We start from the raw sequence: 25,129 nt of genomic DNA, 5'->3' as shown, positions 1-25,129 counted from the left end.
GACTCTGTCACTACATGGTGCCTTGTTAGAGGAACATTTATTTAAAGTATTTTTTGTGTGTAATGCATTTAGTTTTTCTTTATTCTGTATAATTTTTTTTGTAAGTTGTAATAAATCTTAGTTCATTCAATTTCTCCTTTCCTATAAATAAGTATTTCTTTCTGGAATAATTTTTGGTCTTCTATAATCAACTCATATCATTCTTTTCTAACCTTATAGTCTCAATTTTTAAAAACTTTAGCACCAGCATTTTTATTTTTATTTTATTATTTTTTAGATTATTTTATTTATTGTTTTTGTCTGTATTGGGTCTTCGTTGCTGTGCGCGGGCTTTTCTCTGGTTGCAGCGAGCGGGGGCTACTCTTCGCTGCGGTGCGCGGGCTTCTCATCGTGGTGGCTTCTCTTGTTGTGGAGCACCGGCTCTAGGCGCGTGGGCTTCAGTAGTTGTGGCACGTGGGCTCAGTATTTGTGGCTCGTGGGCTCTAGAGCACAGGCTCAGTAGTTGTGGTGCACGGGCTTAGTTGTGCCGCCGCATGTGGGATCTTTCTGGACCAGGAATTGAACCCGTGTCCCCTGCATTGGGAGGCAGATTCCCAACCACTGCGCCACCAGGGAAGCCCGACACCAGCTTTTTAAATGAAAAAAAATTTACAAATTATTTCTTTTAAAAATGTGTTTCAGGTTCCTTTGAGGCCTGCCTGCTTTCTCCTCTTTATCTTCTATATGGGAAAAGTTCCTTGGTAACTAATAAATAATTTTAGGCTATTTTGATGAGTACTTGGTAAAGATATCAATGACTGTGTATATTAACAGCCAAAGCCTAATTTAACCAGTTAGTCTCATATTCCGTTTTCTTCCTTTTTGTGTGATCTATTAAAATTGTGAGCTGTGAGGTGACATAAAGATGTTTCCCTTGGGACTTCCCTGGTGGTGCGATGGTTAAGAATCTACCTGCCAATGCAGGGGTCACGGATTCGAGCCCTGGTCTGGGAAGATCCCACATGCCGTGGAGCAACTAAGTCCATGCGCCACAACTACTGAGCCTGCGCTCTAGAGCCACAACTACTGAGCCCGTGTGCCACAACTACTGAAGCCTGCGTGCCTAGAGCCCGTGCTCTGCAACAAGAAGCCACTGCAGCGAGAAGCGCTCTCACCGCAATGAAGAGTAGCCCCCGCTTGCTGCAACTAGAGAAAGCCTGCGGGCAGCAACGAAGGCCAAACACAGCCAAAAATAAAATTGATTAATTAATTATTTTAAAAAAAGATGTTTCTCTCAGGGCCCTGTTGACTGTTCTCTGCAAGTGAGGAAGGATGGGCTGGATTGATGTGAAACCTTCCAACAGAGCCCCTCTATTCATGATGAAGAAGTTTGCTCACAGCTGATTTCTTTCTTTTTTTATTTAATAATTTTTTTTAAACATTCTTTTTAAAAAATTTTTTTTCATTTTATTTATTTATTTTTGGCTGCATTGGGTCTTCATTGCTGTGCACGGACTTTCTCTAGTTGCAGTGAGCGAGGGCTACTCTTTGCTGCAGTGGGCGGGCTTCTCATTGCGGTGGCTTCTCTTGTTGTGTGTGGAGCACGGGCTCTAGGTGTGCAGGCTTCAGTAGTTGTGGCACACGGGCTTCAGTAGTTGTGGCTTGCGGGCTCTAGAGTGCAGGCTCAGTAGTTGTGGCGCATGGGCTTAGTTGCTCCGCGGCATGTGGGATCTTCCCGGACCAGGGCTCGAACCCTTGTCCCCTGCATTGGCAGGTGGATTCTCAACCACTGTGCCACCAGGGAGGCCCCCTCACAGCTTATTTCTAAGCTAACCCCCTTCAGACTTCTTCCCCACCAGCAGCTATGGTTTTGCAATTCTGTGTTTTTAAAATATTTTTCTTTGATTTTCTGAAAAAGAAGAATTAAATGCTTGATATCAGTGTGAGCAGACCTTGAAAGAAAAGTTTCCTCTGCTCAGGAACATGAAAGACCTTCCCTGGGTCTTTGTTTTTTGTTTTTTTAAAAAATATTTATTTACTTATGTGGCTGTGTTAGGTCTTAGTTGCGGGATGCAGGCTCTTCCTTGCGGCACGCTGGCTCTAGTGTGCACAGGCTCAGTAGTTGTGGCGCGCACAGGCTTCGTTGCCCCATGGCATGTGGGATCCTAATTCCCGGACTAGGGGTCGAACCCACGTCCCCTGCATTGGAAGGCAGACTCTCGACCACTGGACCACCAGGGATGTCCCTGTCCCTATGTTTTAAGCGGGATGGATGGTAAGGACAGACTGCCCACTGGCCCTTCAGGGAGCTTTTCAGAATTCAGTTCCACATGGTTCTCTTCACTGAATTCAGACCTTCTCAGAAATATCTCCCCTCTGGCCCTCGGGGAGCCCACTGGTAAAATGGAGATGAGAGAATAGACCAGAAATTCTGAGCGTGAGCAACAGTGACCCATGAAGTGATTGGTCAGATTGGGTGTGTGTCTGTGTGTGGCAGTTCTTCTTGGAGAGTGTCCTGTTGTCTTTAGAATTTTAAATGTGTCCCTGTGTTCCCAGAATGAAAATCAAAAACCAGAACGCTTGAATGGAGACAAGAATATAGGCTCAGAGTAAAAGTGACCATAGTCAGATGTATTTCTCTGCATTAAGTGTAATTTAAGGAGAGTTTATATGGGTCCTGGTACTCATACCTCCACTGGCTCTTATTTGCCCTCAGGACAAAATCCTGACTCCTCACTGTGGCTACTCAGCCCCGTGTCATCCTCAGGGCCCTGCCGGTGTCTCCAGCCTCATCCTGGGCGCTGACCCTTTCTCATGGTTCACTCTGCCCCGGTCACATTCACCTTTTCTCTCTTCCCCAAAACCAACACGTTTTCTGTTTCACATCTTAGTTCCTGTTCTTACCTTTTGTCTTTAAGTCACCATGGCTCAGGCCCTCTGTCCTTCTTCAGGTCTAGGCTCAGGGAGGTCTCCCCAGCCCCTCCCGAAAATCTCTGTCACATTCACAAGGTTTTATTGCCTCCATATCCATCACTGTCAAAAGAAATGCCCTTCTCCATTGATTAGAGTCTTTCCCGTTTTCCCTTCATTGAAGGGTTTACAGTATTCATCTTCTTCCCAGGATGCCTGCAGAATCTCACTCTGAGGATGTGTTTAGAAGCTAAGACTGTGGGTTGGTTTGAACAATCCTCAGGGGAGACCAAGGGAACTGGGTAGGTGATGCGGATGGTTCCCATATTTGCTCTGGACATTTGAGGTCTAATTGATGCTTACCTCATGTGGCTTCTTAATTACAAAAATAAAAGCAAAAAAGATACAGGGAAGCCTAAAAAGCCTTCCAGATCTGGTGTCCTCATGCAGCGTCCTGAGGTGTCCCCATGGTTAGTGTGCCGTGTCACTGGTCCGCTATAGCCCCCAGTGTTCCAGGCTGGGCACGTCCAGTGACCAGGAACCATCTCGGACAGGAGCTTTGCCTTCCGGCAGGTCATCTGCACAGAGTCAGCGGTAGTGATTTCACTGTGCTAAGGGTGGGCAGAAATCCAGAACCTAAGGGGGCATAAAGGAGGCCCCCCCCCCAAAAAGGGCTAAAATGTCTTCCAAGTAGTTGTGAGTGGGAAGAACAGGAGACAGTGAGAGCTGGGGACCCTCTCCCTTTGAGTCTTCCCCACTGAACTCAAATGCCTTTGTAACTGGACTCCAGAATGTCCCCAGCTGCGGGCAAACTTTGATGGGGGGGGCGCTTTTGTGATCTGCATACGGAATACTCCGTGTCCTTTGGGTGGCAGCTCGTGTGCATTCCTGTTGCCATGCTTGTGCCAGGAGACCCTTGTGCCTTTTAGCCCCATTTGCTCAGTCATCATGGCAGGGAGATAGAAAAATGGGGAAAGCGGAGGGGAGCCTGTAGGGGGCCGCGGGAGCCATATGGCAGCCAGTGTGGGCATCAAGATGAGCCCAGTGAATGGTGTATGCACCTGTCCCAAGTGTAGTTACGGGATCGAGGGCTGTGTGACGCTGTTGGACAGGAATGTCTAAGTTCGGGCTGGAGAACCTAGAAGTGGGTTTTTTGGTAGTTGCAGGTTTCGTGGAATGGTGTGGGGTACCATAGCGTCTTGGCTCAGGTTCCCTGGGACATAGATGCTGAGACTGAGGTTTACGTGCATGGGTTTAATTGGGAAACTCACCTCACACCTGAGAAAGAATGATGGAAATGGAATTAGGCCGAGAGAAACAGTTTCCCGCAATGGTAGTAGAACCAAGGTCTGAGCTGAGCCCACAGGGAGCTGTGGGTGCACGATGATGGGTGCCCTGGTCCTGAGGGGCTGGATCTAGAGTATGCCCCACAGATGCATTCCACTGTCTGACTTTCGTTGACTCTTTTGGTAGGGCAAGCATCGTTGTGCACCCCGTGGAGTAACATAGGGAAAACCCCAGAGATCATTTTGTGGCTTACCTTTGGTACCTTTGAGTGTGTCGGGTTGCAAGTGAGGAAAGTTTCAGATGCACTTTGAAAGATACAAAAGAGAATCTGTAGTGTTTCCTCGGAAGATGTTGGGGTCCCACTGGGACATGTACATCCTTGGAGACATTTCTCTTTTATTAGTCATTTCTGGAGATGACAGTGTTTGGTTTGGGTCACGGGAAATGAAAGTAGTGTGACTTGGTTCTGGTGGGCCCTTGGGTATCTTCACATGTATTTTTCCCTCAGGTATCAGTTATTAGAGCTTGGAATGTTTTCTGTTATTGTATAACAGGATGAGGGGATCATTATGGGCTCTCTGGAGACCGTGTTGTACCCCATGAGAGTTTGTAAGTTTGTTTGAGTCCAGAAAGGGAAATTATAGAGTATTAAGCTTAAGATTGCAGAATGTTTTCAGTAGGGAATATGTCCTGCTAGATATGGGTCTGTGGGCTGAGGCTGAGGGGCTCTGCTCTGCATGGGGATGGATCAGGGCTGGTCTGTGACCTGAAGGGGGTTGTCGGGTCCAGCTGAGGTGCCCACTGCTGCTGTGTACGTGAGGGCCTCACCAGGAGGGGAGCCTGATCTGAAGGAAAGGGTGGGAAAACTCACCTGTTAGACTCTGTGTAGGAGTTTACTGTCCTGAGCCCCTCCTGGGACAGTGGGCAGCAGGGGACTGTCTGTTCCACATGCTGAGGTCTTCCCTGTGTGTGTGGCTGTGACTCAGGAAGGGGGTGTGTTGATTCTAAGCATTAAACAGTCTGTTTTCCACTTTCAAGATAGACCCCTAAAGACTCATGTCTGAGGAAGAAGCCTGGAAGAGGAGGGAGAGGAAAGAACAGGAGTCAGAAATGGCTCTTTCTCAGGTAAAGTCATATTCTCAGTTGTTTCTTCTGTCTGTCCTTCCTGAAATGCCCTTCTTTGGACTCGCAGATCTTGTCTGACTCTGAAGTAGCCTGCCTGACACCTGTACCGTCACAGTCACCCGGTTCCTTCCCTCAGGGCCTGTCATCTCCACTTAGATCCCATTTCCCCATGACCCAGTGACCTGGAACTTGTGAAGAGGCTCCACTCGGTGTAGTCCTGGGCAGGGCTTCACACCCACAGATTCAGACATGGTGTCAGTGCTGTTGGGCGTCAGGGATTACTTAGGGGCCCCTATCTGGATGCTTTGTCAGCTCTCTACAAACCAGGATGAAAGAAGCTACACGTGGAGGTCAGGTATTAATATGCACAAATGCCTGCTAAATTCTGGAAGAGACAAGTGAAGAGAAATTTACTCTGACTTTTTATAATATATTTGAAGCTAAATGAGTGAGGCACTGGCTTCAAAATGTTTTTTTGTTTTTTAAATTTATTTATTTTTGGCTGCGTTGGGTCTTCGTTGCTGCGTGCGGGCTTTCTCTAGTTGTGTCGACGGGCTTCTCATTGCGGTGGCTTCTCTTGCTGCGGAGCACGGGCTCCAGGCGCGCAGGCTTCAGTAGTTGTGACGCATGGGCTCAGTAGTTGTTCACAGGCTCTAGAGTGCAGGCTCGGTAGTTGTGGCTCACGGGCTTAGTTGCTCCGTGGCATGTGGGATCTTCCCAGACCAGGGCTCGAACCCGTGTCCCCTGCATTGGCAGGCAGATTCTCAACCACTGCGCCACCAGGGAAGCCCCATTAATTGATTTTTGTATCTTGAGTCATCCTTGCCTTATAGGAATAAAATCCACTTGTTCATGATGTCAAATCTTTTTAATGTGCTATTGAATTTGCTAGTATTTTGTTAAGGATTTTGTATTGGGGTATCGGTTTCTAGTTTTCCTTTCTTCTTATGTGATGCTCTGGTTTGGTATCACAGTCATGCTGGCTGCATAGAATGAATTTGGCAGTGTTTTCAACTCTTTGTAAGATTTTTAGCAGCATTAGTGGTAATTCTTTTGTAAATGTTTGGTAGAATTATGCAGTAAAGACATCTCTTCCTGAGTTTTTCTTTGAGGTTTCTGATTACTACTTGAATCTCTCTAGTGATAATTCTCTTCAAATTTTTTATTTTTTAATGTTTCCAACTTGGTAGGTTTATGTTTCTATGAAATTATCTGTATCTTATTTATTGATTATGTAAGGTGTGGGCATTATTGTTCATAGTACTCCCTTTTAATCCTTAAAAAAATTTTTTTTGATATCAGTTGCAATCAGTCGTCATGATTTCAGAAGTATATATCTTTTGTAGTTGAAATTATATCTTCAGTATATATTTGAGTTTTTCCTACACTATCATGTTAATGGTTTAGATAGTAGGAAGATTACTAACATTTTCTGTGTATGTGTGTGTGTTTGTGTGGGCCCACGTATATAATGACCTTTTATGCCATTCCATGTTGTTTACCTTGAACTTCTTTTAAGTTTTCTCAGGGAACCCTCTGTCAGTGCACTTTTTTTTAAACAATTTAAAAAATATTTATTTATTTATTTAGCTGCACCGGGTCTTGGTTGCAGCATGCGGGATCTCCAATCTTCGTATCTCTGTTGTGGCTTGTGGGATCTTTAGTTGCGGCATGCAGGATCGTTTTTAGTTGTGGCATGCGGGATCTTTAGTGGCAGCATGCAAACTCTTAGTTGCAGCATGTGGGATCTAGTTCCCTGACCAGAGGTGGAACCTGGGCCTTCTTCATTGGGAGCGTGGAGTCTTAGCCACTGGACCACCAGGGAAGTCCCTGTCAATGTACTTTTAATGCTCTATTACTAAACTCTTCTATTTTTTAGCTTCAGTTCCAAAGCCGAACCCTCTGGGTGGAGGTGCTTGCTGTGTCATTTCTTAGCTTCTTGACCCGAGACCTCAGAGTGTCTCTGACACAGTTTTCTCCTCTGTAAGATGGGAACAGGTCTTTTCCTAATGACCTGTTATGTTGATAACAATTCATACCTGTAAAGTACTTATTTAGAGTAATGTTTACATATTGGAAGTGTTCAAACACTTTTAGTCATTGCTGTTGTTATCATTATCATAACTGAGGATTTTGACCTTTCTCTAAAGCCACGGTGGACTTCGTCATGTCTGAAGACAGCACACATACTGGAGCTCATCTGGCTATTGAATATCAGTCAGTGTTTAGAACATAATATCTAACACTCCTGCATAGACAACCCGTTCTTGAATTTTGTTTCTGTGTGTTTTATAATTGTCCACAAAGATGAAAAATCTGTATTAATTGGAGGATATCATAATCTGTTATGGAAAAGCATAAGAAATTAAAATTAGAGACACATAATTTGCTCCAAATACCTTAACATGGATCTTTCAGAATATATACATCAACAGAATCAGTCCTTACACCTTCCTCATTTCATTTTTATAAAGGTAAGAAGTATCCTCATGGCCACTTGGTTAAAAAAAATTTTTTTTAGTTGAAGTATAATTAATTTATGATGTTGTGTTAGTTTCAAGTGTACAGCAAAGTGATTCAGCTATATATATATTCTTTTTCAGATTCGTTTCCATTATAGGTTATTTCAAGATATTGAGTATAGTTCCTGTGCGATTCAGTAGGTCCTTTTTGTTTATCTGCTTTATATATAGTAGTGTGTATATGTTAATCCCAAACTCCTCATTTATCAAATCTCCCCCACCCCCCACCCCGTGAAATGTTTTCATTTCAGGAACAGTTGACTTTCGAGGATGTGGTCATCGATTTCTCTCAGGAGGAGTGGGAATGCGTGGACCCTGGTCAGAGGGCCTTGTACAGAGACGTGATGTTGGAGACCTACAGGAACCTGCTCTCCCTGGGTGAGGATAACTTCCCTCTAGACTTTGGGATCTGCCCTGTCGTGTTATGCATTTTCCCCTGTGTGCCTCTTGGGAGGCCCCTTGGACTCAGACATGATGCAGCACCATGAGTTTAAACTGACCCTTTCTTCAGATGATCTGTCCATTTCATGAAACATCAGAGGTTGTTCCAGAGCTTAATTATGTATAAAGCTCAATGGCAAACTTTTAAAAAATATCTGAGTTCCTGTTTTCTGCCCCTTGCTTTTGACTCACTACTTCTTGGAAGAGTGTTAGATATATGTATTACACTGTTCCCAATGCATTTAGAAGGAGGCAAGCAGTGGATGAATTTGTGAAATATTTTTCTAGACCCACCCATCATGTCCTCACTCCTCAGCTGAACAAAGAACTGTGATTTTGGAAAAACCACAGCACTTCACATTTCTTTGTTCTGATAAGCAGGAATTTCTATTTCTGATCTGAACATTATCTCCATTTTAGAGCAAGAGAAAGAGCCCAGGGCTCCGGTGAGTGGTGTGAAAATAGCAAAAAACCAAATGGGTGGGAATGTATCAAAAGTGTGAACAGAGATGGGATCTCAGGGCAGAGAGGAAGCCACGACATCTAGTAGTGTTTGGGAACCTCTTCTCAGGGTAGAGAGTTCTTTGGGAAAACCGAAGTTGATTTATTGAAAACTCTCAGAGGAAATTTTTCTTCTCCGTAATTTATCCCTCTTGTCCTTCCGCATGTGAAATGTGTTCTTTCCCACTCCAGTGGGGCTGCAGCTCCTACAGAGACAGAGGCAAGGCCTTTATCAGGATCCACAACACTCACCATCTGGCTCCTGTGCACTGGTTGTTGCTTGACTCTGAGGAGCACGAGGCGGGCTGTTTTTTCAGGGTCTCTTGCCCCTTCATCTCTCCTTCTGGTCTTGATTCCACTGGATGCTCAATTAGTCCCTGTAGATCAGAGCTGATGCCTCTGGAGTCCCACCCCTGAGCCTCTGAGTTTGATCAGAGTTGCTGTACTTGGAAGACATAATCAGAAGATGGGAAAACACTGGCTGCTCTTTGACTCATCTGGCACCTCAGAACCTGCATGGAGCTGTCTCAAGCCCTGTCTGCTTGTTTAGATCCCTCAGCCATTTCTTGTGTTCTGCTTTTGCCATGCCCTTCAGGGTTGTGTGTAACGGGGAGATGGAGTGGTTCTTCTGTATTGTTAGTTAGGAAAACTAACGTCAGTGGACAGAGAGATCCTCTTTTTTTAAAATAATTAATTAATTAATTAATTAATTTCTAATTTTTTATTTTTGGCTGCGTTGGGTCTTCGTTGCTGCACGCAGGCTTTCTCTAGTTGCAGTGAGTGGGGGCTACTCTTCATTGCGTTGCGCGGGCTTCTCATTGCAGTGGCTTCTCTTGTTGCAGAGCACGGGCTCTAGGCGCGCAGGCTTCAGTAGTTGTGGCACGTGGGTCAGTAGTTGTGGCTTGCGGGCTGTAGAGCACAGGCTCTGTAGTTGTGGCTCACGGGCTTAGTTGCTCTGCGGCATGTGGGATCTTCCTGGACCAGGGCTCAAACCCGTGTCCCCTGCATTGGCAGGCGGATTCTTAACCACTGCACCACCAGGGAAGTCCCGAGAGATCCTCTTTTTGATCCCCAGTCCTACATGGGGAGCATATATGAGTCTTTCAGGCTCTTAGGTTGGCATTTGTGGGTTGAGGACGTGGTTCCATCTCAAGGTCCTCGAGCATCTGACTCCTGTATCTTGTAATTTTTTGGCTCTTGTACTGCTCTGCCTAGTCTGGGAATGTGTACTCTTCCTGATTTCTTATTTTCCTAAGTTTGTACGATTTTGCCCCTTAAATGTGCTTTTGAATTACATAGTCCTAAGGACTGAAGATTTTTCCAATTTCTTTGCTGTGATAATCCACCTGTAGTTTGTGGACAACTTTTGGTGGACTCTCTGGGGAATGGGTTTACTGGGTAACAGAAAATTACTGATGGAGAACACTTTCCCTCGTGTGTTGCAATATCATCTTACTGCATTCAGAGTCACCACTTGAACCTACTCAGTAGGGTGGTCAGCAGGTTGTAGGATACAAGATAGAAAGTATCACGAGTGCCTGACCTATAAGTCTTTACAGTTTTTTTTTCTGGTTTTGAGGACTGTCACAAAAGCCTGTCTCCAGGGCCCCGTGACAATGTTGTTCACATATACTAATGACCATCCCCTTTGAGCCTGAATAAATGGCACCTTAATTTCTTCTATGAATAACATTGTCCACGTTCACATCCTGATATCTGTGAGGCTGTTGACTAAACTGTTGTTGATGCCACATCTTTTGTCGCTTGTGTGCCACTGTTCACTTTATCTGCACACCTACTTTTGAAGCATCTTAATGAGAGAGCTTATGAAGTTGAGTGAGACCTTCAATGATGAACCATAATTTGTTTTGTTTAATACACTGGTACTTTCATTTTGTACTTTTCTGTGAGTTATAAATGATCTTGATTTTTATGTATTTTGTCATTACTTTCATACTTTTTATGTTAGCCTTAGTGTTTTTCTTATTTGCAATGTATGGGATGGTTGATTGAGGAAGGCCCCCCCGCCCCCGGCCCCATGGTGGAATTGGTGATCAGTCCCTTTTAGAATTCTTTCTATATTCCAGACATTAATCTATTATCAGATATCTGATTTGCAAATATTTTCTCTTATACCCTAGATTGTGTTTTCACTCTACTGAGTGTGCTTTAATGAATAATAGTTTACGATTTTTTAAAAAATTTATTTTATTTATTTATTTTTGGCTGCATTGGGTGTTCGTTGCTGCATGTGGGATTTCTCTAGTTGTGGTGAGCAGGGGCTACTCTTCATTGCGATGCATGGGCTTCTCACTGTGGTGGTTTCTCTTGTGGAGCATGGCCTTTTGGTGCACGGGCTTCAGTAATTGTGGCATGTAGGCTGTAGAGTGCAGACTCAGTAGTTGTGGCGCACGGGCTTAGTTGCTCTGTGGCATGTGGGATCTTCCTGGACCAGGGCTCGAACCTGTGTCCCCTGCATTGGCAGGCGGATTCTTCACCACTGTGCCATCTGGGAAGCCCCATAGTTAACAATTTTGATGTAGTTCAGTTTATCTGTTTTTACTTTGTGGCCTCTGCTTTTGGTGTTATATCTGACAAATCATTGGTGGATCCAATGTCAAGAGACTTTCCTGTATGTTTATGTCTAGGAGTTTTATGCATTTGGGTCTTAGGATTAGGTCTTTCATCCATTTTGAGTTAATTTTGTATGTAGTGTAAGATAATGGTCCAACTAAATTCTTTTGTATGTGAATATTCAGTTTTCTCAACACCTTTTGTGGAAAACACTGCCGTTCCCCTATATAGTGATCTTGAGGCCATTGTGGAACATCATTAGACTATATATACAAGAGATTTTCTCTGTCGGCTCTGTTGTGTTCCACTGGTCTCTGGAAACTTTGGAATAAGTTTTGAAATGAAGTGTGAGACCGCCGATTTTGTTCTTTTCAAGCTTGTTGTCGCTATTGTCTCTTGAGATTCCGTATGAATAGTAGCATGGATTTATCTATTTCTTCAAAAACGCTATTGGGATTTCACTAAGGATTGTTTTGAATCTGTTGATCACTTTGGATAGTATTGGCATCTTGACAGTATTGACTTCCAATTCATGAACTTGGGACATCTTTGCATTTATTATGTCTTTTCTAATATTTTTCAGCAGTCTTTTTAGTTTATAATGTATAAATCTTTCCCTTCCTATATAACTTTATGCCTAAGTACTGTATTTTTTTGATTCTCTTCTAAATGGAGTGGTTTTCTGAGCTTCTTTTTTGATTGTTCATTGTCAGTATTTAGAAACTCAATTAATTTTTAAACTTTTTTTTCATTTTTTAAAATCAATTAATTAATTAATTAATTAATTTTTGGCTGCGTTGGGTCTTTGTTGCTGCACCCAGGCTTTCTCTAGTTGCTGGGAGTGGGAGAACTCTTCCTTGCGGTGCTCGGGCTTCTCATTGCGGTGGCTTCTCTTGTTGTAGAGCATGAGCTCTAGGCATGCGGGCTTCAGTAGTTGTGGTGCACGGGCTTAGTAGTTGTGGCTCATGGGCTCTAGAGCACAGACTCAGTAGTTGTGACACACGGGCTTAGTTGCTGTACAGCAGGTGGGATCATCCCGGACCAGGGCTTGAACCTGTGTCCCCTGCATTGGCAGGCAGATTCTCAACCACTGCATCACCAGGGAAGTCCCGAAACTCAGTTGACTTTTGCACGTTGATTTTTTTACTTTTTTTTCTGGCCGCACAGCTAGGCATGTAGGATCTTAGTTCCCAGACCTGGGATGGAACCCTTGCCCTGTGCAGTGGAAGTGCGGAGTCTTAACCACTGCACCGCCAGGGAAGTCCCTGCAGGTTGATTTTATATCTTGTAATTTTGGGGGAATTCTTTCATTTTTTCTAGCAGGGTTTTCATTTTGCAGAATCTTCAGAGTTTTCTACATAATTAGATCATGTCAGTTGTCAACAGATAATTTTGCTTCCTTTTGCTGTTGGGATACCTATTGTCTCTTTTCATGCCTATGTGTTCTTGCTAGAACTTCCAGGTATATGGAAATATCGAGAGCCTGTATCCTTGTCTTGTTCGTGATCGTAGAGGAAAAGCTTTCATTCTTTCACCATTGCGTCTGATGAGAGCTCTGAGGAACTGCTCCGCTGAAGCATGGTTTTCAGCATAGTTTTGTACCTTTTCCTGGCAAAGAACATGCATAAGACATCATGATATTGAATCCAAGTTCATGTGCCTGTTGTTCAGTGAAGGCAAACAAACAGAAACGTTGGAGTTTGGAGCAATGAAAGGCTTATTATCCGAGGTGGCACCAACCAGGAAGATAGGAGACCCAGGCTTGACTCAAATCCATCTTGATGGCTGGCCAGGGTGTAAGATTTTTAAAGGCAAAAGGAAGGAGGGGAGTGCCTGTGATCCCAGGTTTCCTGTAAGATCTCAGCTGTAGCCTTTTGGGCACCACATTGTGACTTCCTTTGTGATTATTCTGTACGTGCCTGCAAAACAAGCTCTTAAATCACCATCTTGGGATTCCTTAACTTCTTTCTAGGAGAGAGCAAAGGCATTAGTTGAGATATTTTATTATTTACTTAGAGCCAATGTTAACAGGTTAAGAATTTCATTTCTCAATTCACCCTACAGGTGTCATCAATTTTTAAATCTTTTTGGGGCCAGCTGGATGAAGCTGCAGTTAGGGGTCGTAAATCAAGGTATCGGTTTAAGCTACCCATCATGGGAAAGATTATGCCGGACTTGCTTTTCCTTTGCTTCTGCGTTCCCTCACTCTTCTAATAGTAACGGCTTGAATCTGCTCTTTCAGTCTCTGGTAAAGTCTAGGAGACTAAGCCTTTTTCCATGAACAAGAAACGGGGACACGGAAAGGCTGGCAGGGCCCCACAGGGTCTTCCTCAGTCTCAATCCCCCCCACCCTTTTTGATACCCTCAGTCTTAAGGGGAGCAGGTGTGGGACAAGAAAGGGAATAAAATATTCTATAAAGAGGTTAATCAAACTCGGCAGGGGAACTGAAATGTAGGGGGACTCGGTTTCAAAATCATGATCTGGGGCTTCCCTGGTGGCGCAGTGGTTGAGAATCTGCCTGCTAATGCAGGGGACACGGGTTCGAGCCCTGGTCTGGGAAGATCCCACATGCCGCGGAGCAACTAGGCCCGTGAGCCACAACTACTGAGCCTGCGCGTCTGGAGCCTGTGCTCCGCAACAAGAGAGGCCGCGATAGTGAGAGGCCCGCGCACCGCGATGAAGAGTGGCCCCCGCTTGCCACAACTAGAGAAAGCCTTCGCACAGAAACGAAGACCCAACACAGCCAAAAATAAATAAATTAATTCATCAATTAAAAAAAAAAAATCATGATCTCCTTCCTACTCGACTGTACTGTTGATTTGATTTCTTTGTATCTGCATGTGTGTGTACAGAAGAAATGCATCCATCTCCTTTTGAGTCGCCTTTTCCTGATTTTTTCTTCTGGTTTCTGCTAACAAAATTCTTGCACAGTCTCCTGGAATATTATGTATGTATTTCTCCAAAATAAGCATGACCGTGGAACTTATGGAGTATACAGTTGGATACATTACATAGCAAATAGTGTAATAGATGTAATCCTACTTTCTCCCTACAATCTCTTTTTAAATCTCTTTTTAAATCTCTTTTGTTTCTGTCCCATACCCATAGTATAATTTCTATAGTTAAAAATCGGACAGTATTATGAAAATTGCTGAACCAGTTATTATTACTATTATTTTATTCATTTATTTATTTTTTTGGCTGTGCCGTGCAGCACGCAAGATCTTAGTTCCTCGACCAGGGATCAAACCAATGCCCCCTGCATTGGGAGTGCAGAGTCTTACCCACTGCACCTCCCGGGAAGTCCCTCTTTTCTTTTAAGGTCACTATTTTAGTTCCTCTCGTACAGTTATATTCACACAGATGTGCAGTCACCAGCTGTGCTCCCACATATGCATATATCCTGCATGCCACTCAGACCCTTTTTGTCCTGACCTTTCCTCACACGTACCTTGACGTAGATGGGAGGCACTGTTTGTTTTTTAAATCTACTATCTTATTATTTTCATTCTATTTCTCCTACCTTTTCTATGGTCTGTTTTTTTCTTTGATTTGTTTATTTATTTCTGGCTGCATCGGGTCGTAGTTGCAGCCTGCGGGCTCTTTGTTGTGGTGCACAGGCTTCTCTGTAGTGGTGGCACGTGGGCTCCAGAGCGCACGAGCTAAGTAAGTAGTTGGGGTGCACAGGCTTAGTTGCCCTGTGGCATGTGGGATCTTAGTTCTCCGACCGGGGATTGAACCCGCATCCCCTGCATTAGGAGGCGGATTCTTAACCACTGGACCACCAGGGAAGTCCCCGAAAACAATGTTATTTCCTAGCATATTTAACTTGTTTTCCTGATAGCCCCAATTTCCACAGCGCTTTTTCACTCATCCCTCCACGTTCCACATCACTCATACTGTAAAATGACCCCTCTTCATCCATTGAACAACTATCCCAGTACACGACCTAAACCACTATGTGCAGCCTTGACTCAGAAAGTTTCCAGGAGAGATGGCTGAATAACGTTATTGGTTACATGGCTCACTTCTTTTGCATCTCCCTTGAGGATTTCTTATTAAACTCCTGATTTTGTTGCAGTATTTTATATTCTGTACTGCCTGGGTGGGCGGTCATTCTTTTTTTATATATGTATAAATTTATTTATTTATTTATTTTTGGCTGCATTGGGTCTTTGTTGCTGTGCACGGGCTTTCTCTAGTTGTGGCGAGCGGGGGCTACTCTTCGTTGCAGTGTGTGGGCTTCTCATTGCAGTGGCTTCTCTTGTGGTGGAGCACGGGCTCTAGGCGTGTGGGCTTCAGTAGTTGTGGCACGTGGGCTCAGTAGTTGTGGCTCACGGGCTCTAGAGCACAGGCTCAGTAGTTGTGGCGCATGGGCTTAGTTGCTCCGCGGCATGTGGTATCTTCCTGGACCAGGGATTGAAGCCCTGTCCCCTGCATTGGCAGGTGGATTCTTAACCACTTTGCCACCAGGGAAGCCCCAGGGCGGTCATTCTTAAGAGTATGTTGTCTCAGTCTGCAGGTCCAGGTTCACATTTTGATTCTGTGTCCGTCGGGGTCACGTACATAGAGCTATGCGTCTACTGCTCTGATTTGAAAAATCATGTTAATTTACCTCCAGCCATTTGAAACAAATTAGTGCTGTTAGATGGCTTAGAATATTGCATGGTGTATAGTAAAGACTTAAAAGTTACTTTTGTATAAAAAGATAGTATTAACATTGTTGCAGGGTTTTTTTCCTTTTGTTTTTTAGTATTTTATTTATTTATTTATTTATTTGGTTGCACCAGGTCTTAGTTGCAGCAGGCGTGTTCCTTAGCTGCAGCTCGCTGGCTCCTTAGTTGTGGCTTATGAACTCTTAGTTGTGGCATGCAAGTGCAATCTAGTTCCCTGACCAGGGATTGAACCCAGGTCCCCTGCATTGGGAGCACAAAGTCTTAACCACTGTGCTACCAGGGAAGTCCCGTCACAGGTTTTTAATATCCCTTTATTATATTTTGTATGCTTTTCTTTTGCAATTTTTCTGAACATTTTGTCTGACCATGGTTTAAAAATTTACAAAGTGCTCACTCTTCATTACGTATATTTGGAGCCAATAACTTAGATAATTTAAGGGTACTGCACATGTAGGGATTGCTCTAAATATTGCCTGTTTGATACCTGGAGAATCTTTTATGTATTCATTCTTTTGTTTTTTTAAAATTAATACTTTTACTTTTTTTTTTTTAAGTATTTATTTATTTATTTATGGCTGTGTTGGGTCTTCGTTTCTGTGCGAAGGCTTTCTCTAGTTGTGGTAAGCAGGGGCCACTCTTCATCGCGGTGCCCGGGCCTTTCACTATCGCGGCCTCTCTTGTTGCAGAGCACAGGCTCCAGATGCGCAGGCACAGTAATTGTGGCTCACGGGCCCAGCTGATCCGCGGCACGTGGGATCTTCCCAGACCAGGGCTCGAACCCGTGTCCCCTGCATTGGCAGGCAGACTCCCAACCACTGCACCACCAGGGAAGCCCCTGTATTCATTCTTAATTGTGATTTCCAGATGATGGTTGTTTGGTGTGTATTCTGCAATACAACTGACCTGCACTACTTGTTAATGTTGTAAAATGCCTTTTATTTATGGGTACATAGTTTTATAGCATCTATTTAGAAAAATATTTTGTTTTCTTAAAAATTGTTTTATCAAATCTTTATTTTCTCTATCATATATTAATTTTTCAATCCTAAACAGCCAATTAATTAGATTATTTATTAGGTAAGCTTGTTTGGATTATTTAGTATTACAGTATATTGTCTGTTTTTTAGCATTTATGTATGTACAGTAAGTATGCAGAATTTATGATATTATATTTTTTCTTCTCAATTATGAGACAGTGGTATGTTTAATGTTAATTGGTATGTGCTTTGGGTTCGTGGTGGAAAAATACCCTTTCTTCGATAGCTGATGTCCAGTGTGAGTGTTTTTGACGTAGGGTTTGTGAAACAAGGCTACCTTAAAATTAGATTGAATTTTATGTTATTACTCTTTCTTTAGTAGAGAATTCTATTCCTTCAGTGTTTCTAAAAATTTTAAGATCATTGTTGGGAAGTTACTTAACTCTGGTGTATTACTTTTGGTGTAATATATATTCAACATGAAGCATTTATTTATGGACTAATGAATAGGATAACCATGGTTCTTTATATCTTGTAGATCTCTCTCCTATACATGTGATCAAGCAGTTACAACCAAAAATGAGCAGCAATATAGGAGAAGTATTCCAAACAGTGATGCTGGGAAGGCCTGAAAGTCATGAAATCAAACATTTTTACCTCAGGGAAATGCATGAAAATATTTATGACTTTGAGTCTCAGCAGAGAGGTGATGAAAGAAATTATAAAGAAATGCCTATAACTCATAACAAAAATCTCACTGATGGAAGACATTGCCATTGTAGACGGGATGCACGAATCAAGCCCATTGGAAACAGGCTTGGATTAAACTTTCAGGATGAACTCCATCTAATGAGAAGTGAAGGGGAAATTTATGAATTTAATCAAGCTGACAAGAAAATCAACAGTAGTGCCTCATTTTCACCACTTCACATAATTCCTCCTAGTGTTCAAACCAGTATTTCTAATACAAATGAGAATGATTTTATGCATCCCTCAGTACTGACACAAGACAAGAAAGCCCACAGCAAAAGATGTTACCAGTGTAACGAGTGTAACGAAACCTTCCTTAACAGCTCAAACCTCACTAGACATCAGAGAATCCACACAGGAGCAAAAGTGTATAAACGTGATATATGTGGTAAAATCTTCGGTCAAAATTCACACCTTGTGGGTCATGGGGAAAGTCATGCTGTAGAGAAATGTTACAAGTGTAATGAGTGTGGCAAAATCTTTAGTCGTGGCTTATACCTCACTCAACATCAAATAATCCACACAGGAGAGAACCCATATAAATGTGACGTATGTGGCAAAGTCTTCAGTCGAAATTCAGTCCTTGCAAATCATCAGAGAATTCATACTGAAGAGAAACCGTACAGATGTAATGAATGTGGAAAAACCTTTAATCACCGTTCAAACCTCATTAGACATCAGAAAATTCATACAGGAAAGAAGTTATATGAATGTGATACATGTAGCAAAGTCTTCAGTCAAAATTCAAACCTTGCAGTTCATCGGAGGGTTCATACTGGGGAGAAACCTTATAAATGTAATGAGTGTGGCAAGGTTTTTAGTCTATATGCAACCCTTGCAAGCCATCAGAGAGTTCATACTGGAGAGAAACCTTACAGATGTAATGAGTGTGGAAAAACCTTTAATTACCGCTCAAACCTCATTAGACATCAGAAAATTCATACAGGAAAGAAGTTATACTGACTTTCTCCCTCTACCTCTTCAGAACAATTCCTCAGAGCTATCTGAGACACTGTCTCCTAGATTATAGCCCTCATTTTGCCCCAAATAAAATAACTCACAACTCTTGGATTGTGCATTTTTTTCAGTCGACAGTCTCATAAAAAGAAAATTATATTTTCTGTTTTTATTTTTTTTTTTGCTTTCTCTTTTAGTGATATCTATATGATGATGGATGCTTACTAAACTTATTGATAACTATTTCAATATATGAAAGTCAGCACATTATGCTGTACACCTTTAACTCATACAGTGATGTATATCAAATACATCTCAGTAAAACTGGGGGAAAACGTTTTAAGAGGCAAATAAAACACTTTGGGGAAAAGAAGAAACAATGAACAATGCAATTTAGAACAATTTTTCAGAGTGTATTTCTCTTTTTAAAGCAATGGTTAGCGACGGAAATTATCACATGGCTCAGTCTTCTAGTCTCAAGGCTCTGGGATTTGTCTCTGAGTCTCTGGAACCGACACGTGTTGTCATTCAGCCTGGCTGAATGAGGAACAGAAAGGAAAAACTGTTTTGTAGGGTGTCAGCATGAATACCCCAATCTACCCAGGGAGCATTTCATACTTCTCATTCTAGTTTGTAATATAGAGGCAAGTTCAGCTCTTCTTTCCTTGAACTGCCTAAATTGATTCTTTCTTTTTTTAAAGAACCAATTTTATTTATTTATTTTTGGTTGTGTTGGGTCTTCGTTGCTGCGCACCGGCTTTCTCTAGTTGCGTCGAGTGGGAGGTACTCTAAATTGCGGCGCACAGGCCTCTCATCACGACGGCTTCTCTTGTGGAGCGTGGGCTCTAGGCGCATAGGTTCAGTAGTTGTGGCATGTGGGCTCAGTAGTTGTGGCTCGTGGGCTGTAGAGCGCAGGCTCAGTAGTTGTGGTGCACAGGCTTAGTTGCTCCGCGGCATGTGGGATCTTCCCAGACCAGGGATCAAACCCGTGTCCCCTGCATTGGCAGGTGGATTCTTAACCACTGCGCCACCAGGGAAGTCCCCTAAATTGATTCTAATTGCAGGAAATGTTCCCAGATGGAACTAGCCCCTCACAACAACCACTTGGGTAGAAGGGGTGTAATCTGGAGGGCAGAGAGGGAGCAGAGATGGGGGAAGAAAGAGGCAGAAATACTTAGAGATGTAGGGCAATCAAGAAGGCTGGAGAGAAAGAGGAACAAGGGGGAACAGGTTGCAGAGTGGGGCAGGCCAGGTGTGAGGGAAGAAATGGAGAGGAGGGCAGGAATGGCAAGAGAGCAGAGGGGAAGAGAATGAGAGACAAAAAGAGTTAAAATAGGGAGAAAGATAAACGGAATGAAGTGGAAACACAGAAGTACAGGTAGAGGGGAGAAACTAGATACAGATGGGTAGTGAGTTCTTTGGATGTGGATGATTAATTTGGGATGTATGTTTTGGGGCTAGAATATAGTATATTTAAAATTTGCTCAAATTATACAGATGAGGAGAATTGCAAAACTCCTGTCTACAATGCTTTTGCATTTTGTAAATATTTGTATATTTAATGTGCCTGAGGTGATTCCAGTCCGGATGCATCACTGAGCATCATGACTCTGGGTCCCCCCGTTCCTGAGGGCTGAGATCTGGGCTGAGGCTGAGGGGCTCTGCTCTGCGTGGGGATGGATCAGGGCTGGTCTGTGACTTGAAGGGGATTGCTGGGTACAGCTGAATAAATAAATTTATAAATATAAATTTATATAAATAAATATTTATATAAATAAAATTATTTTTAAATAATGAGTTAATTTCCACAATTTGGGAATTTTCTGTTTTCCTTCTGCTGTTTTAGTTTTATTTCACTGTGATTGGAGAACATACTTTTTATGATCTCAATCTCTTAACATTGTTAAGATCTGTTTTTTGGCCTAACATGTGGTCTGTCATGGAGAATGTTCCATGTGTGTTTCAGGAGCATGTTTTTGCTGCTCTTGGGTGGAGTGATCTGTATGTGTCTGTTATGTCTACTTGGTCTATAGTGTTGTTTAAGTCCTCTGTTTCTTTATTGATCTTCTCTTTGGTTCCATCCATGAGTAAACCTGGGCCATTGAAGTCTCCCATGCTGTTTCTGTCTTCATTGCTGTTAACGTTTGCTTCCTTTTTCTTGGAGATCTAATGTTATATGTGTATATATTTTTTCTTCTATCTTTTTGTTAAATTGACCCTTTTATCATTATATAACGTTCCTTGTGTTCATTTTTTTCTGATATTATGTAGTCACCACTGCTCTCTTTTTAGGATGGACTGTCTTTTCCATCCTTTTGCTTTTCGCCTTTCCATGTCCTTCGATTTGTGAATGTTCAGCTTTTAACTCTCTCACAGGCTGTTTCTGTGTCTCTCGCTCTCTGTTTTCCTCCTGTTACTTTCTTTAGTGGTCCCTGCTCAGGCACCCTGTACAATGGTGAAAGGCAGGAGCCTTGGCCAGCCCCCTTCCTTCCACTGTAACTTCAGAGGGAATTCATCGAGGGTTTCCTTCTCGTCATGATGTTTGGTTAAAATGTATTTTTTTTAATAACAATATGTCTTTCCAATATACTTTTTTCATGATTTTTAATTCTCCAAGTTCATAACTTTATTATTGTGGTAATATTTTTCATAATCTGTGAAAATAGTGTATAATACTATTAACTTTTCTCATTGTGAATCTATGTTTTATTATTAGAAAAAACAGAGAAACGCTTTGGCTGTTTTTAATGCCTGTGTATGTAAATTTTAATGGATAAAATTGTATTTATATTTTTGAATATAGTTATTGAGATTGGAGTGAAAATATTTTGTTTTTTTCATGATTGTACCATTTTTCTTTTTTTAGGCTATTATAGAACCATGTTGACAAACTAAATTCAGTACAGTTGATACATTTTCATTGTCTGAAAGATGCTGAAATACGTGTGAATAAAACGATGGTTAATAAAATTGAAAATCTGTCAAGAAACAATTCCTCTCATTTCAGTCTTTTAGTGTGGACATGTGTGTGCATAAGTTCATGGATGTGCAAGTCAACCATGTAATTTATTTTTAAAATTAATTTATGGCTGTGTTGGGTCTTCATTGCTGTGCACGGGCTTTCTCTAGTTGCGGCGAGCAGGGGCTACTCTTCATTGCAGTGCATGGGCTTCTCATTGCGGTGGCTTCTCTTGTTGCGGAGCACGGGGTCTAGGCGCATGGGCTTCAGTAGTTGTGGCTTGTGGGCTGTAGAGCACAGGCTCAGTAGTTGTGGCACAGGGGCTTAGCTGCTCCGTGGCATGTGGGATCTTCCCGGACCAGGATTCGAACCTGTGTCCCCTGCATTGGCTGGCGGATTCTTAAGCTCTGCACTACCTGGGAAGACCCTAAACCATGTTATATACCTTTCATAGTCTAATTTATATCTTTGAATTTATATCTTCGAATTTATATCTTTATTTAAATCCTCTGTGTCTCCCAGAGTCTGCTAATACCTGAGATGGGTGGATATAGGACTCAACACCCTAAGGTGTTTAGGACCCTAAGGTCCTAAAATCACAACTTAGTCTGCCTGTGTCAGGAGTGTTGGTTGTCACAGCAGAGGTTTGGGTGGAGCCAGGAGCAGTGTAGCCTGTGCCGGGGGATCAGGGAGCAAGGAGGGTGGAAGCGCAGCCCAGCCAGGAAGGTATGGGGGGATGGGGGATGACGTGGGGACAGAGGAAGGGGTGACACCTGGTGGGGTCTGAGGGGCCGTGGCTGTCACAGCTCAGGGCAGGGTTGCTCCTGAACATCTACGCGGCACCCACGGCACAGCCGAGGTCGAGAGGCTGTGGTGTGAAGAGTCCCCAGCCTGTCTCGAGTACCGCTGAGTTCACAGCAGGGTCCAGCACTCCACTGTGGGTTCATTTTCAGTGCCCTTAACAAGGTTGGATCCAGCACTTCCTGAGCTTGAGTGAGTCAATTAGGCAGAATTGACCTTGGAATCAGAGTGAGGTAAAATTAGCCTAGTGACTCCTCACCAGGGTAGATTCTAGGGATGCCCTTGAGTTTAGGTGGTGCCCTTCCAATAGCCTCACTGGCGGCATTTTTAGTAGGAGGAGGTGGCAAAATCCCTCTTAGAAGACCATGCTTATTTCTGGTGGTTTTGTTTTCTGAAACAATACTCTTCAGTGCCACTTTGAAACAGCATCCTTTCAAAGTAGTGTTGGGGGGGGCATGCCCTCTTCGGCACACACTCAGCCTGCTGTCTTTGGAATCACCCCCTCTTCCCGCCCGCCAGCTTCCTGTCTCTGCACTGTTGATGACGGTCAGCCTGAGCCGAGCCCTCCCGTCTCCATGGAGCCCCTTGTGACTGGGTCGGTTCCGGGTTCCGGGCTCCCGGGAGACAGTGGCGGAGGCGGAGCTATTGCGCCATTTCTTCTCGAGACAGCAGTGATGGTGGTGGTGTGATAGTGGGACAGTGGTGATAGTGGTCATGTTACCAAAACGCAAGTCCCTGTGCCTGACGCACAGTGAGGCCGAACAATATCAAAACGCTGGGGTTTGGAACAGAGAAAGGTTTGGTGCAGGGCCATGCAAGGAGATGGGTGGCTCACGCCTTAAAAACCCCAAACTCCCTGAAAGCTTCCAGCAAAGCCCTCTTATAGGAACAGTGAGGGAGGGGTGTGGTTAGTTGTTGCAGACTTCTTGGTGGCAGATCCTTTGTACCTGAGGTCAGGTCATGGGCAGGTAAAGATGTTCCTGTAAACCTCCACCAAACAAATGTTACTCTCTGTCCTGACAAGAAAGGGGAAGGTGCCAAGGCACAACTTTCACCTTCCGAGGTCCAGGCCTGGCTAAGAGAAGGGGGTCCCTGCAGGGGGGCCAGTTACCCTGCCCCAGAGCATTCATCCAGAACCAGGTTTGGGGCCTACCGCCAGTGCCCAGGCCTGGCGGAAGATGATGATCTCAGTTGGCAGCTCCCTCAGGGCCAGGTCCCCAGACCCTGCCCAGCTGTGATCGCTGAGAGAGCCAGGCACCCAGGACCCAACTGGCCTTCCGGCTCCTCTGGCCACCCAACAGCAGGGGGCCAGGTCCCGCAGACAGCGGCCCATGCAGACTGCTGCTGCCATTAGGTCGCAGAGGCGGGGATGGGGCAGAGGGTCACCGCTGCCTCAGGGCCCAGGCAGTGGGCGGCCTTGGCGAGGGCTCTGGAGCCCTGCAAGACACACCCCCAGCCTGTTCCCTCGGCCTCCCAGCTCCCCTGCCGGCCCAAGGAGAAGCGGAGGGGAGAAGGCCGGGATCCCTCTCTTACTTCACTCTCTGCCTGACCACCACCACTCTGCGGACATTTGGCTGAATGGGTCCACTAAATGTCACTCATTGACAGTTGGTCGCTTGAGGGAGGGGCTCACGGTGGCGCCGACCAATGGCTGAATGGGAGCTCTGAGGCCACTCCAACCATCCCTTCAGTGGTCTCCTGGTAACCGTTGCCTGGTAACGGGGGTGGGGGGCACAGCGTGCGCCAGGGGCCCTGTGCTAAGGGCTGCCCACTGCTGTGCTCTATTACAGTGTGATCACCTCCAGGTCTCCACCTGCACTGCTCTGCGTTTCCATTTCATTCTGTTTATCCGTCTCCCTGTTGCTTTCCATGTCTCTGTCTTTCTGTTCCCCTCTACTCTCCTGCTGTTTCTCCCCTCCTATTTTCTCACTCCTGTCCCGCCCCACTCTGCACCTTGTGTCCCCTATTGATGCTCTTTCTCCCCGACCTTTCTGATGACCTACATCTCTATGCATTTCTGCCTCTTTCTTCCCCCATCTCTGCTCCCTCTCTGCCCTCTGGTTACACCCCTTCTGTCCCTGTTACTCTCCCTGCCCACTCTCCGGCGCCCCCTGGTGGCTGTGCTTCCTTCCTGCTCTCTCTCTCTGCTCTAGTAGTCAGTATTTTTCCTCTCCTTCTCTCCCAGCACCATGATGCTCTGAAGGCCATGGTTCCACCTTTTATCCTCTCCCGGACTCTCTGTGTGAAATGCCTCACCATTGTTACCACTCTCCTACCACTGATCCAGAGCCCCTCTGCCTTTGTTGCTCTCCAATCCCTGGAGATCCGGCTTTTTAATTTACCTCTCTATTTTATTCACCTGCTACCTTCCAGGCTTAATCACTTTCACTTTACAATTTACAAGTCCCTCTATGTTCCCATTGGTTCTCCCTCATTCTTTATCCTCCTTAGTTTTTCTATTTCTTTCAGTCGCTCTCTGTGTCTGCTTCTCCTGATCCCCTTCGCCCCTGTATTTACGAGGATGGCGACTGAATAAGACGCCCGCATACTGGAAGAGACCGTTTGGAACTCAGAACCGAAGAACACTGTGTGTCACAAGGCTGGCCCAGGTCACCTCCCCCTACACGGGGTCAGAGGAAGGGCTGACCAGGAAGGGGAGGCCTGCGGAG

General features: G+C 44.2%; 1 protein-coding gene across 1 annotated transcript in view; it reads left to right on the top strand.

The window, feature by feature from the left end:
• The window catches only part of LOC132353920 (zinc finger protein 480-like), a 49,910-nt gene that overhangs the window by 1,711 nt on the left and 23,070 nt on the right, over positions 1 to 25,129 (top strand). Inside the window, exon 2 of the mRNA XM_059905410.1 lies at positions 5,215 to 5,301. Within this exon, the coding sequence (XP_059761393.1) occupies positions 5,233 to 5,301 (69 nt within the window). The 5' untranslated portion in view covers positions 5,215 to 5,232. The remainder of the gene's footprint in view (positions 1 to 5,214; positions 5,302 to 25,129) is intronic.

The sequence above is a fragment of the Balaenoptera ricei genome, chromosome 19 (assembly GCF_028023285.1).
Source record: "Balaenoptera ricei isolate mBalRic1 chromosome 19, mBalRic1.hap2, whole genome shotgun sequence".
Classification (NCBI taxonomy): Eukaryota; Metazoa; Chordata; class Mammalia; order Artiodactyla; family Balaenopteridae; genus Balaenoptera; species Balaenoptera ricei.
The sequence above is the reverse complement of the archived record's forward strand: the minus strand, read 5'-3'. Positions and strand labels throughout refer to the sequence as shown.